This window comes from Callithrix jacchus, chromosome 19 (assembly GCF_049354715.1).
Source record: "Callithrix jacchus isolate 240 chromosome 19, calJac240_pri, whole genome shotgun sequence".
Lineage (NCBI taxonomy): Eukaryota > Metazoa > Chordata > Mammalia > Primates > Cebidae > Callithrix > Callithrix jacchus.
Window position 1 is genome coordinate 22,618,014 of NC_133520.1, and position 12,663 is coordinate 22,630,676.

General features: G+C 54.1%; 1 protein-coding gene across 4 annotated transcripts in view; it reads left to right on the top strand.

Annotated features, from left to right (window-relative positions):
- The window catches only part of ITPKB (inositol-trisphosphate 3-kinase B), a 104,762-nt gene extending 98,410 nt beyond the window's left edge, over nucleotides 1–6,352 (top strand). For all 4 annotated transcript variants that reach the window (XM_002760576.6, XM_035281126.3, XM_078356715.1 and 1 more), the window contains exons 6-8: nucleotides 25–126; nucleotides 2,110–2,181; nucleotides 3,166–6,352. In XM_002760576.6, coding sequence (XP_002760622.2) covers nucleotides 25–126; nucleotides 2,110–2,181; nucleotides 3,166–3,381 — 390 coding nt within the window. In that variant the 3' untranslated portion in view covers nucleotides 3,382–6,352. The remainder of the gene's footprint in view (nucleotides 1–24; nucleotides 127–2,109; nucleotides 2,182–3,165) is intronic.
- The last annotated feature ends 6,311 nt before the right edge of the window (nucleotides 6,353–12,663 follow it).

The following is a 12,663-nucleotide window of genomic DNA, read 5'->3' on the forward strand; positions in this document are numbered from 1 at the left end:
GTGGGGTGTCATTCTCTTCCTCAGAAAGAAGACGGCACCGTGAACCGGGACTTCAAGAAGACCAAAACGCGGGAGCAGGTCACCGAGGCCTTCAGAGAATTCACTAAAGGAAACCGAAACATCCTGGTGAGTCTGGTGCCTCTGGAGAGGGTCTCTCCCGCCAGCCAGGGAAGGACAACCGAGTCTGCTCTGGAGGTGCCTGTGGGGAAGACAAGGCACGGCCAGGGACAGCGCACCTCAGCCAGTTTGTAGGGCTCTGTGGAGAGGCCACTGGCAGAGACTTGTGTGGCTCTCTCACTATGCCCTTTCAAAAGTCGAGGGCACGCCAGGCACGGTGGCTCACACCTGTAATCCCAGCATTTTGGGAGGCTGAGGGGCAGGCAGATCACCTGAGGTCAGGAGTTCGAGACCATCCTAGCCAACATAGTGAAATCCTATCTCTACTAAAAACACAAAAATTAGCCAGACATGGTGGCACATACCTGTAATTCCAGCTACTTGGGAGATTGAGGCAGGAGAATCGCGTTACCTGGAAGGCAGAGGTTGCAGTGAGCTGAGATTGCACAACTGCTCTCCAGCGTGGGCAGCAAGAGCAAAACTCTGTCTCAAAAATAAAAAGTCAAGGGCATTGAAGTTTGTGCTCAGGAAGGTTTCTATCCACCCTGGTGCCAAACTTCTGCTTGGAAGGTGAAGAGGAAGGCAATGTGCTTGTCCCTGACATGTGCCGGTGGGGGAAGTGTGCTGAACACTCACCAACTCCCTTAGCCATCAGCCCCGCGGCTCCAGAGAGCAATTTCCAACCCCTGAGAGAGAACTGCTGCGTTTCCACAGAGCCCACTGCCTGCCAGGTGTCATGGCAAGTGCACAGCAAATCTCATAGCAGCCCTCTGGTGTGGGTAGACCTGCTTGTCCCCATCTGTGTGCCTGGGGTCACACTGTCCCCTGCCAGCCAGAGCCGGCCAGCTGTCTCCGAGTCCGGGGGGTGTGGCTTGTACAAGTTCATGACAAACTGATGTCTTGTGCGTTGCTGCTAGCAGGCTGGATAGATGCTCTGCCCACTGGGCAGTGCTGACCCTCCCTGCTGAGTTACGGAGTGTGGTGCCCCGGAGTCCCAAGTGCGCCACTCCCTGGGACAGTCAGAGATCCAGGCACATCTGGGACTTGGGCCCTGGAGGCCCCGTGAGAGGCACCTTCTGAACAGGTCACAGCGGCTGCAGAGCAAGTAGGGATGGACCAGGCAGCCTTTTCTGCAAGGAGATCAGTACGGGCTGGAGCTGGGAAGCCTTCCTTTTTGAGATGGGGAGGGTGGCCTGGGCCCCTGACAAGCTCTGAGGCTGCAGGCATGGGAGATGCACCTGATCTTTTGTATCCCATGCCCTCCATTCCTGAGTCGCCCTCAAGGGAGGGTCTCAGCCCCTGAGCAGTGGCACCACGGAACATGCCTCCTAGGCCTGGGACCGAGAGGGGTTTGTTCCTGCTACTGAACTCTCCAGGGAGCCGGTCAGCTAGCTCTGCGGACTGTCACTGCTTTCCAGCAGGCATTGAGGAACTCTGTGTATTTGTGTATGATGGGCTTCCCAAGGCAGCCTGGGGGGTGAGACCCACAGAGCTGGCTTCTGGGGAGCACGGGGTACCCCCAAGGCCAGCAGAGAGCTTGACACGAGTTTATAGGGCTCCACGGAGACACCACTGGCAGAGATATTTGTGGTTCTCCCTCTTTGTCTGTCCTTTCAAAAGTCAAGGGCGCTGACATTTATGCTGAGAAAGATGCCGTGGCAGCCCTGCTCTCAGGAAGTCGCCTCTAGATGTCCAGCATTCAGGGTCACCTGCACTCCCGGGAGGAACCACTAGAGGCCGAGGGGCTGTTCTGGAGCTGCGCTTCCTGCACCTCCTGCTCCTGGAGAAAGGGTGGCGGGAGAAGGGGCGGGAGCGGAGCCCAGCTGCGCCGCCTCCTCTGGGCTGCAGTTTCTTCGCTGTAGATAAAGAGGTTGAAATAGTGATCAGGGGTAAGGGCACTGCCACTTCTACAGTGACCCTAATGAGCCAAATGGGCTGAAATCTACCCTTCCCCACACAGTGCTGAAAATCTGTTCATCTTTCTGTTCTCAGATAGCCTATCGGGACCGGCTGAAGGCCATTCGAACCACTCTAGAAGTTTCTCCCTTCTTCAAGTGCCACGAGGTAGATACTGGGTTTTTGCCCTCTTGAGCAGAGAGCTGCATGTGCTGGCAGGCCTTCTTCCAGAAGCCTGGGGGGTCGGCCATTTTTAGGGTGGAGCAGCCAGAGGCAGGCCATCAGGGACCAGCCCCCTTTGTCTTAATGCTCCCTGGGGTGACCACACGGCTGTCCTGCCTTGGAGCCCTGGCTATTGCCCCCTTTCTCCTCCCTCATCCCTCCAGCTCCAGAGTCTTGTCCATTCTGGGCGGTGGTGGCAGGATTTCTATCCCCAGTACCCCATGATCTCAGGGCAGAAGCTCCCTGAGGTGCTAGAGTGGCTGGGCATCCCCCGACCACCACCTGCATCTTCAGATGAGACCCTGAGGAGAGCAAGCAGGTCTTCAGGTGCCCCTCTTGGGCACAGCTGGAACCCCTCACCTGCTTCCACCTCTGCAGATGTCGGTTGGCAGGGGCAGCAGGCAGCAGGCAGCGGGCGGGGAACCGAGACACCTGAGAGAGGCTCTGGGAGGCGTCAGCAGGTTCCCTGGAGGGGGAGTCTAGGTCCCCAGCCACATGACACATTCACACACACACTCACAGATCATATATTCATCAACCCTACACCACACACATTCACAGATGACTCAACCCTACACCACACACATTCACACACATTCACAGATCACACAATCATCAATCCTACATCACAGGGAGGAAGGAAAGGGAAGGGACGAAGAGGGGAGGGCAGGGGAGCAGGCCAGAGTCAGGGGGTGAAGGGGTGCCTGCTGCTGCCCACACAGAAGGATGGTCACTGATCCCAGAACCCAATGTCCTCTGTCCCAGCATGGCCACTCTTAGGCGGGCTCTGCTGCCTGTCTGAGGATGGGGATTGGAATTGCAGGCTCCGGGCTGCCTGGCTTGAGCGAGCCTCCCCCTGGGTTACCCAGCCACAGTGGGGAGTGCAGGGTGGGGGCTCCAGCTCACCCCTCACCCCCCTGTTCCCTTCAGGTCATTGGCAGCTCCCTCCTCTTCATCCACGACAAGAAGGAACAGGCCAAAGTGTGGATGATCGACTTTGGGAAAACCACGCCCCTGCCCGAGGGCCAGACCCTGCAGCACGACGTGCCCTGGCAGGAGGGGAACCGGGAGGATGGCTACCTCTCGGGCCTGAACAACCTCATCGACATCCTGACCGAAATGTCCCAGGACGCCCCCCTTGCCTGAGCGGCCCGCGCCCTCCCTGGCCCCCGCCTGGGCCTCCTTTCCTCCCCCTGTGCTTCCTTTCTTGTTCCTGACTTTCCTTCACTTCCACCTGGGCTCAAGCCCGGAACTGACCCTCCCGAGCTGCACTACAAGACACTTTGTAGAAGAGGAGAGTTTCTAGTCGTTTTCCTAACTTCAGGGCTTGGAGGTGGCATTTGCACTGCTCTTTGTAGAGAGGGTCACCTACTAGAAGAGAAATGCCCAGTTGGAGAGGCGGGCCAGGTGTAGAGCTGGAGGGGGTCCCTGGCTGCTGAGGGGACCCTACCAGATGAGCCCTACCTCTGGGAGTCCCCTAAGAAGCGCTGGCCTGGGCCGGCCACCTGCAGATGCCTGCTGCCCCCTGGAGGCCAGTGCTGTTGGCGTGCTGCCAAGCACAGCCTTGTTTCTGTCAGGGCGTCCCCAGCAGAGAGCCCAGGGGGCCGGCTGGGTTCGTGGTGCCTAGCTGGGAAGCAGGGCTTTCTGGTAGTTGGGGCAAAACAACATTGGGGAGCCACATGTTGACTGTGAGCAAAGTGCCTTCCTATTAGCAGCTCGAGGGGTGCCTTGGTGGCCTCCCCAGGGCTGCTCAGGTAAGGCCCCCCCACCCATCTGGTAAGGAAACCTGCCAGCTCCAGGACAGACCCAGCAGCCAGGAGAAGCCTGAAGCCAGCTTGGCTGTGTTCTCTGATTAGGCCTTCCCAGAGGAGGTGAGCAGAGGCTGTGCTCCTCCAATTGGAATCGCAGTCCGAGTTGAGGAGGTGCACTCTGCCATGCTGAGCTCCAGGGGTGCTCAGAGTCCTACAGTCTCTGGTGGGACCTACAGAGTCTCTGGGCCCTGGCCCCAGGGAGGGACATGCTTTTCTTGACCCTCGCCTACCTGGTGCTAGTTGGTCAACCTTGCCTGCATACATGGGCTTCTGTCACGAGGCCCAGAGTCGCTTGCAGATACAGAGACGGGAAGAGCTCAGGCCTGCACCAGGCAGGCAGAAGGCAGGCTTCTGGCTTCCAGAGACGCGTGTGGCCTCTTGGCATCACCTGTTGCTGCCTCTGAAATAAGTCTTACTGCCTGAAGGGCTTCAATTCCTGCTTCTCCAGTGTTGTGTGGGCATTTGCAGGGTATGTGGTGGATGCCAGGGCGTGCTCCAGGCACCTCTTCCTGAAGTCTCTGGGTTTCAAGATTCGTAGAGAACCTATTTAAGCCCAATTTTAACTGAAAGCCAGTGATTTTGTTATTGAGGGGAATGTAAAATTTGTATGACTTCCTAAGAACAAAACCCCAGTTCTGTGGAGCTGTGACCCCAGGCTCCTTGAAGCTTGCTGTCAGAGGTACAGGAGCTGGGGGAGGCCGTGAGCAGGGACACAGCGGGGGACACTGTGGACCCAGGCGTGTGTCTTTGGAGGAGCCACTGCCCACCCCGCCACCCTGGGGTCTCTGGGGGAACTGCCAACCTGCCCATGGGACTACATTTCCCTTTTTGTGCTGGAAGTGTGAGTGACACTTGGTGGGGGTGGAGGGTGGGACACATGAGGATGTGTAAGTACAGATTTTTAAAAAGGAAATCACTTAAGCTTTCCCGGCTGTTGTTGGAAACAGTGGTGAGCTCCTGAGTGGGAAGACTTGTTAAAGGTCACACTGCACCCGGTGGAGCACGAGAGACCTCGTGACAGCATGTGATCTCGAAGGCAGGCAGGCTGGGGGTGTCGGGGAGCCAAAGTCAGCTCTGGGCCTCTGGAGCTCTAGTGACTTTTGGGGAGCCTGTGGTCTGTATTTCAGCCATTTGCAGGGCAGGGACATCAATTCAGATGTAAAGATTCTATGACTATGGACTGGCCAAAAGTTATCCTCATTCCATCTGTGAAAGAAGTTTGCTAAAGCCAATTCACAATATGAACGAAAATCATAGGGGACTTGTTCTAAGAGAACAAACCGTTCCAGGCACTTTAGGCAGACACCAGTTGTTTGCAAACAGTGTGCTAATATGCAAGTGACGTGCTTAGAAAAGGCGACCTGTGGGGCCTCTTACTGGCAGTACTTTCTGTGGGTCACATTAAAGATGTGAACGTGTATAAAATAGCATCATCGCAGGGTTATTCTGTTCCTTAGGGTTTTCGTTTTGTTCTGGGTTTTGTTTTTTTGTTTTTTGTTTGTATTAACTTTGCTAGTTCTCCTCTTCCCCACCTACTCTGCCTCTCAAGCCGTTCTGCCACCCACTTCCCTGTCATCCGGCCTTTCCCCTTGTCTCTGGGATAGATGGATCCTGGAATGGCCAGAGCTCCTGCCCTGGCAGCCTGGAAGACCGTGCCTGCCCCACCTTCATCCCCGCAGGGATTCCGTGGCTCCTGGCAGCGCAGGTGCCTGCAGGCAGGACAAGCTCTGTGCCTGTGCCCAGGTGAGTGGACACTGGGCCGTCTTGCCCTGTCCCCCCAGCCTCCCGGGAGCTTTTGGCGTCCAGCACAGCTTAGCATTTTTAGAAGGTTCCCTCAACTGCTTGCTCTTCCCAGGCTTGCCTTTAGTGTCATGTAAGACATTTTTAAGTTATATTTATTTTGTTGGGTTTTAAAATTGCACAGAACACTAAGACCGAAAGGCTGGACTCTTGTTTTTTCGTGAAAGCTTTGCCTTTGTTTTGAACTTCTTTCCCACTTGGTGGAAAGAGCCCAGAGGCAGGCCTGGGCCTGTCAGATGGACTCTTTCCTCCTCCGGTTGCATTTAGCTTTGAGTTTCTCTGCATCCGTCCACCTCGTGTGTATATAACCCAGCTGCTGGCTCTGGGGTGTGCATCCCGTCAGTGCCTTTTGTTCTGGAGGAGAAGACCCCCCTCCCAGAGAGGCTCTCTTCCTCTTCTTCACCCCACTCCCCACGGGACCTTGTAGAAAACTGAACTGTTACAAACCCCCTGCACAGTGCCTGTCAAACAGATGCAAACCTTTCTGAATAAAGCCTTGGAGACCAGCGCTGTCTGTGGTGTCATTCTTCTGGCCGCCAGCCCTCGAGACCTGACTGGGGCAGGCTGGGCAGTCTGAGGAAGCTAGAGGACCCACACAGGGGCTGTTAGGAGAGTGGGTATCAGAGTGGGTAGCATTTTAAGTGGTAAAGAATATAAACCACTCTTCGAAGTGAGTCTTTTCAACCCTTAATGAAACTTTGAAATAGTAGCTCAGAGACTAGAGCATTAACCAGAAGCACTGCGCCCAAGTGGGAAGCAGGGGGTCTCCGTGCAGCAATTGCGTTTGGAGCCTTACTCTATGCTAGACGGGCTGAACGTGCCCATCGGAGTTGCCGTTTTACCCAAATCAACTTCCTGAACAAAGATTTATAGCCTCTGTTTTACAGATGAGGAAACTGAGGTTTAGATCAGCAACTTGACCTAAGTGGGCAGCAGGGAATGTGTCTGGATTCAAAACCAATTCTGTCGTCCTCCTAACCAGGGGGATGTCTGGAGGGCAGAGAGCCTGTCTTACCTTTGTCCCAAAGCCCCGCTCTAGGCCCCTGACTTGGCACACAGTAGCAGCCCAGGGAGGGTCTGGAGATCTAGTTCACGGCTGCTTGCCTAGGACATCCAGAGATGACCCTTGGGAGCGGAGCCCTCCCACATATCACGGCTTCATCATTGGCTACCACGCACTTCCCCTCAGGCCGCTCCCTAGCTCTGGATCTCTGGGGGCTTCATTTGCAGAACTCAGAATTCTTTATTTGGAGATAAGCGTCCTTCCTTTTCCTCCTTTCCTTTTTTTCTTCCTTCCTTCCCTCCCTCCCTCCTTCCTTCCTTCTTTTTCTTTCTTCTTTCTTTCCTCTCTCTCTCTCTTTTTTTTTTTTGACAGAGTCTTCCTCTGTTGCCCAGGCTGGAGTACAGTGGCATGATCACAGCTTGCTACAGCCTCCACCTTCTGGGCTCATGTGACCCTCCCACCTCAGCCTCCTGAGTAACTGGGACCACAGGCACGTACCACCACACCCAGCTTATTTTTTTATTTTTATTTTTTGTAGAGATGGGGTTTCACCATGTTGCCTAAGCTGGCCTCAAACTCCTGGCCTCAAGCAGTCCTCCCACCTCAGCCTCCCAAAGTGCTGGGATGACAGGTGTGAGCCACCGTGCCAGGCTGCATCCTTTCTTTATCATCACTTTGAGAAGCAATAGGCTGGGAGTACCGACGATGAAAGCCACAGGGCCCCGGCACCTGCTGTCCCCAGGTTGACCTGCAGTGGCTGTGCTCCCTTCAGACCTTTGTGCCTTCACTCGTGTTGGTGGTGGTGCCACAGTAACCAGCTCTGCAGGTTCCAAGCAACGTCCAGCCATAGAGCCCTTTATTGCCTTCAGACGGGTGACCCATCCACTGCAGAATTCCACCCTGCGGTCTGCTTTCTAAGGAGACCAGCTGTCAGTTAGTGTCCTTGCAAACCTGGGTGGTCAGTCTCCAGTTGCTTTCCAGGACCACTGTTGGCAGCAGCTGCCTTAGACCCCTAGAAACAAGTCACCGTGGCCAGTACGTGGCAGCAAGTGTGACTGACTTCTTAGTCTCATGGGATGTTTTCCTGGATGAACTGCCATGTCTGGGGATGGTACTCCTGGGGGCGGCAGGGATAGAAATATCTGTGCCAGCTCCCACTGGCTCTGTCTCCCACTGGTTAGTCTTCCTGGAGGGTGTGCTTTCTGGGGGCGGTGGCACTGCCAGCCTCTCCAGTAACCACAGGGCCCCCGAGCCTGTGCACAGGTGCTGCATCCCCTTAGTGTGTCTGTGTGGTGGTGGCGGCATTGGCAATGTGGCTCCAAGACCCCAGACACCATTCCAGCCATGGCTAGGTGGCTGCAGTCTGGCCCATTGTGTAAACGAAGTTTGGACAGGACCTTTCCAGCACACACCAGCAGGGCGGCGTCCTCCAGCCCCCAGCCCCTGCCAGTCCTCTCTGCCCCTTGTATGTCTTTGGTGAGGGCTTCACCCTTTTACTTGATTGGACAGGAGGCTAAGGTCACATGGGACTGCCCCCTAATTCCAGTCTGGGGAGGGGAAGCTGAGAATGAAGGAGCCGCAGGCAGTTGGCCAGGGGTGCTCAGTGGGGTGGCGACCCGAGGCCGCCTCTGCACCTGGCCCCCCAGAACAACACTCCTCCAACCAGTCTGAGAACGATTAGGGTAAGACCCTGGGAGAGGCACTGAGATGCCTGCTTCTAAGCAGCTGTGGGCTGGGTCAGCCCTGTGACCCCTCCTCCCACATCTGCTAGGGCACCACAGTCGCTGGGAGGTCTTCACTGAGGTCCAGACAGTCGATTGTGTTAACATGGTGGTTCTTCGCCTTTCGGGTCACATACCCCTTAGGTAATTTAGAGGAAGCTGTAAACCTTCTCTTCGGAAAAATGCCCATATGCATATACACAAATGATATGCAAATTCAGGGCCCCACGGACACCCCCCGCTGCAAAGCCCATTGGTAAATGCCCGGATGGTGTATGGGCCATAACTTGTAATAAACCTGCCCAGTGGAACACCTTGGACTTCCCCTGCTCCCTTTAGTGTGTGACATCTCGGAGCATCAGAGACCTGCCTGGCCCCGGCCCCCTCTTTTCCACTCCCTTAACCGTCCAGCCTTCTGAACAGGTGTCACCTGAGAAATATGGCCCACCCGATTTCCTGAATAACCTATTGAGAGCACCCATGCTGTGAGTTCATGCTCGGCCTGCAGCTGCTTTACTGCTATAATAGTAGAGCGAAGCTGTGTAGTTGTCACAGAGACTGTGCGGCTGCAGAGCCAAAAATACTTACTATCTGGCTCTATACAGAGAAAGCTTGCCAACTCCTGCCTGAGAATGATGGCAACCAGTAACAACCATGAATTGCTTTGTGCCAGGCACCACACCACGTGATTAAGGCTAAGTAGTTGAATCATTGTAAAATATTCTATGAGATGAGCTTCGTCGACCCCACTTTGTATGTAAGAAAGCAGAGGCACAGAGAAGTTGAGTAACTCGTCTAAGGTCACACAGCTGGTAGGCAACCGATGCCGGCTTTGAAACAAAGTTTGAAATCTTTCCATGGCTCTGCATCCTATTCCTTAGCAGTCCAGGAGGTCTCCCCAGCAGCAGGGTTTGCCCGGCACCTGGCACTATCTTGGAATTTCTGGGACAGCCATTGTCAGGCTGAGTCCCGGGTTGGGGAGCTATAAACCTGGCCAGGCCCTGCGGGGTATGGACAGCTGAGCTGCAGCATCCTCAGTGCTAGCCCCCAAGGTCAACTGGCAGGCCCTGCTCTCCAGCAGGACTTGGGGAGTTGGGGTGGGGTGAGGATATGGTTTGGCTCTGTGTCCCCACCCCAATCTCATCTCAAATTGTAATCACCACATGTCAAGGGAGGGACCTGGTGGGAGATGATTGGATCATAGGTGTGGTCTCCCCCATGCTGTTCTTATGATAATAAGTGAGTTCCCCCAAGTTCTGATGGTTTGAAAGTGTCTGGCAGTTTCCCCCTCACTCTCTCCTGCCACCATGTAAGATGTGCCTTGCTTCCTCTTTGCCTTTTACCATGTTTGTAAGTTTCCTGAGCCCCTCCCCCAGCCATGCAGAACTATGAGTCAATGAAACCTTTTTTTCTTCATAAATTACCCAGTCTCAGGTAGTTCTTTATAGCAGTGTGAAGTGGACTAATGTAGGTTGGGATCCTGGGTCCCTCTAAGGAGGCACTGTTTGCTCTGGGCTCTTGGTAACCCTTCAGGGAGCACAGCCTAGGCACCCCCAACACCCCAGTTCTCTCTCCTGGCAGCAGACTGACTTTGCAGAACCAAGTGTACTCTAGCTCACAGGCTGGCTCCATGCCCTCCCACAGAAACACAGAATATGCATCCTAGTTCCCACAAACACCTTGAAACGTGGGGGAGGCATTTTTCTCACTGTTTTACTGTGACAGCTATGGCCCGCTCTTGGCATTTCCAGTACCACACATGGGCCTGAGATGACAAATGCAACAGACAAGTGAGAAAGGGAATGGCAAGTCAGGAGTGAGAAGATGGATTTCATGCTCTAGCAAGATGTGAGGGCTTGCAGGCATTTTTTAAAACAAAAAGAATAGCTAGTTGATGTAATAATGACAGCAATAATATAAGAGAGGCCCAAAGTGCTGTCCCTGAATAGACACCTGTCTCAGCCTGCTTGGACTGCCATAACAACACAGCACACGCTGCCTGGCTTAACTGAAATGTATTTCTCACAGTTCTGGAGGGTGGAAAGCCCAAGCTCAAAGCCCGGCTTGTTCAGTTTCTAAGGAGGGCTCTCTTCCTGGCTTGCAGACAGCCACCTTCTCACTGCATCCCTACACTGCAGAGAGCACACTCCTCTGTTTATAAGGCGACTATCCTGTTGCATTGGGACCTCACCCTCATGACCCATTCAGCCTCTACCACCTCCTCACAGGCCTATATCCAAATCCACATGAGGAGTTAGGGCTTCAACCTTTGAATGCGGGGTTGGGGACAAACACAAACATTCGGTCCCTAACACTGCATCTGTTGCTAGCTAACATCCCGGACGGTTTCTAACTTCCAACCTGTACCTTTTCAAACTTGTGAATGAGTAAAGCAGTTTTTTGGGGAAAAGTGCAATGCTAATTTCTGTGGCTTTCAATGTGGCAACACGTGTTTGGGTTATTTTAAAAATAGCTTCTGCAAATTATGGACAAACAGTATCTGACAGAGACAGTTTGCTGTCGACAGCAGCCCTGTTTTTATTTCAATGGAAAAAAATGCCCCAATTTTAGTCATGCTTTCTGCAAACACGTGCTGGAGTGAGATCAAGGCGGCTGCCTACAGAGGCGGCTGAAGTACCCTGGCGCCGCCAGCGGAGGCTGCCCCCTTCTGGACGATCGGGTGCACTACACGTTTCCAGAAGAAAAGACCGGTCAGCGACGTCCAATCCTGTCTCCGCAGGAATGCCCTGGGAAGAGACAGTTCTCTTTCATTCATGGCTTCTCCCAGGCTACATCTTTGCCCTGGCAGAAAGGCAGTGACCATGGCAATGATGAAGGAATCACCAAAACACAGGAGGGCGTCCTGTGTGCTGGGCAGCGTGGTGCACACTGTACACAGGTTGCTTTGCTTCATCCGTGCAACAGCCAGTTTAGGGGCGTGCTGTTAGTGTTATCATCAACACGTGTATAAATTGGGAAACATGCTCAGAGAGATGGAATGATTTGACCAAGGTTGCATGGCTAGTGAATGCCAGAGCCGGGATCAGAACCCAGGTGCAGGGTATGGCCTGACAGTGGTCCTGGGGCTCCACAGAGCACACAGGAGGCCTGACTCAGGAGAGGGACAAGAGGGTCACTCAAGAGAGGCTTTGCAGAGGACATGGCACCAAGGTCAGTTTAGAGGCTGAGTGAGAATTAGGCAGGAGGTTGGGGGTTGGAACAGAACATGAAAGTCACGGAGACACCTCCAGAGCATGCCTGGAGTCACTCCAGGCAGTGGGAGCAGAGGACCCTTGTGGGGCTGGTGAAGGGGTCAGGGTTGGATTACCACCCTAGGGAACCAGGGTGAGGTGCGTGGACTTTGCTGAAGTAACAAGCAGGTGTCCTTGGAGGCTGTCAAGCTGGGGCATGATGAGATCACATTTGGCATGTGATGGGGTCACTCTGACTGCCTGTGGCTTAGAAGAAGGAAGACAATACCAGGAGATTCATTAGGAGGAGGTCAGGTGGAGCAGAGGAGAGATGATGGGTCCTGAAGTGAGGTCAAGGCCATGAGCAGGACAGATGCCGATGCGGTCACTTGGATGCCCTTCCACTGTGGCTGTGATGGGGCAGCCCTGGGTGCCCAAGAATGACTGACTGGTACACTGGAAGCATTGGGAAGGCCCTCCCAGAGCATGGGAGGAGAGACATGATTGGGGGGCAGCAGAGTGGGGAATGATGTGTCCAGTTACAGGTGAACGTGGGGTTCGGGAGCTCGATCTGGGCAGGAGTCGTGGAGATAGGATCAGAGGCTTGCTGCGGCGCAGGGGGGCAGGCAAATACTCATACTCCCATGCCCAGTGAGAAACCCAGAATTCAGAAGTGGATGTGCCAGTGAATTCCAAAGTTTTAGAATTAAAAACATCAGATTAATAACAGAGATTTGTTTGAGTGATGGAATCATGAGTGTTTTTCTTCTTCTTTTTTTTTAAATGGAATTTTGCTCTTGTGGCTCATGCTGGAGTGCAGTGGTGCAATCTTGGCTCAATGCAACCTCCACCCTGTAGGTTCGAGCAATTCTCCTTCCTCGGCCTCCCAAATAGCTGGGATT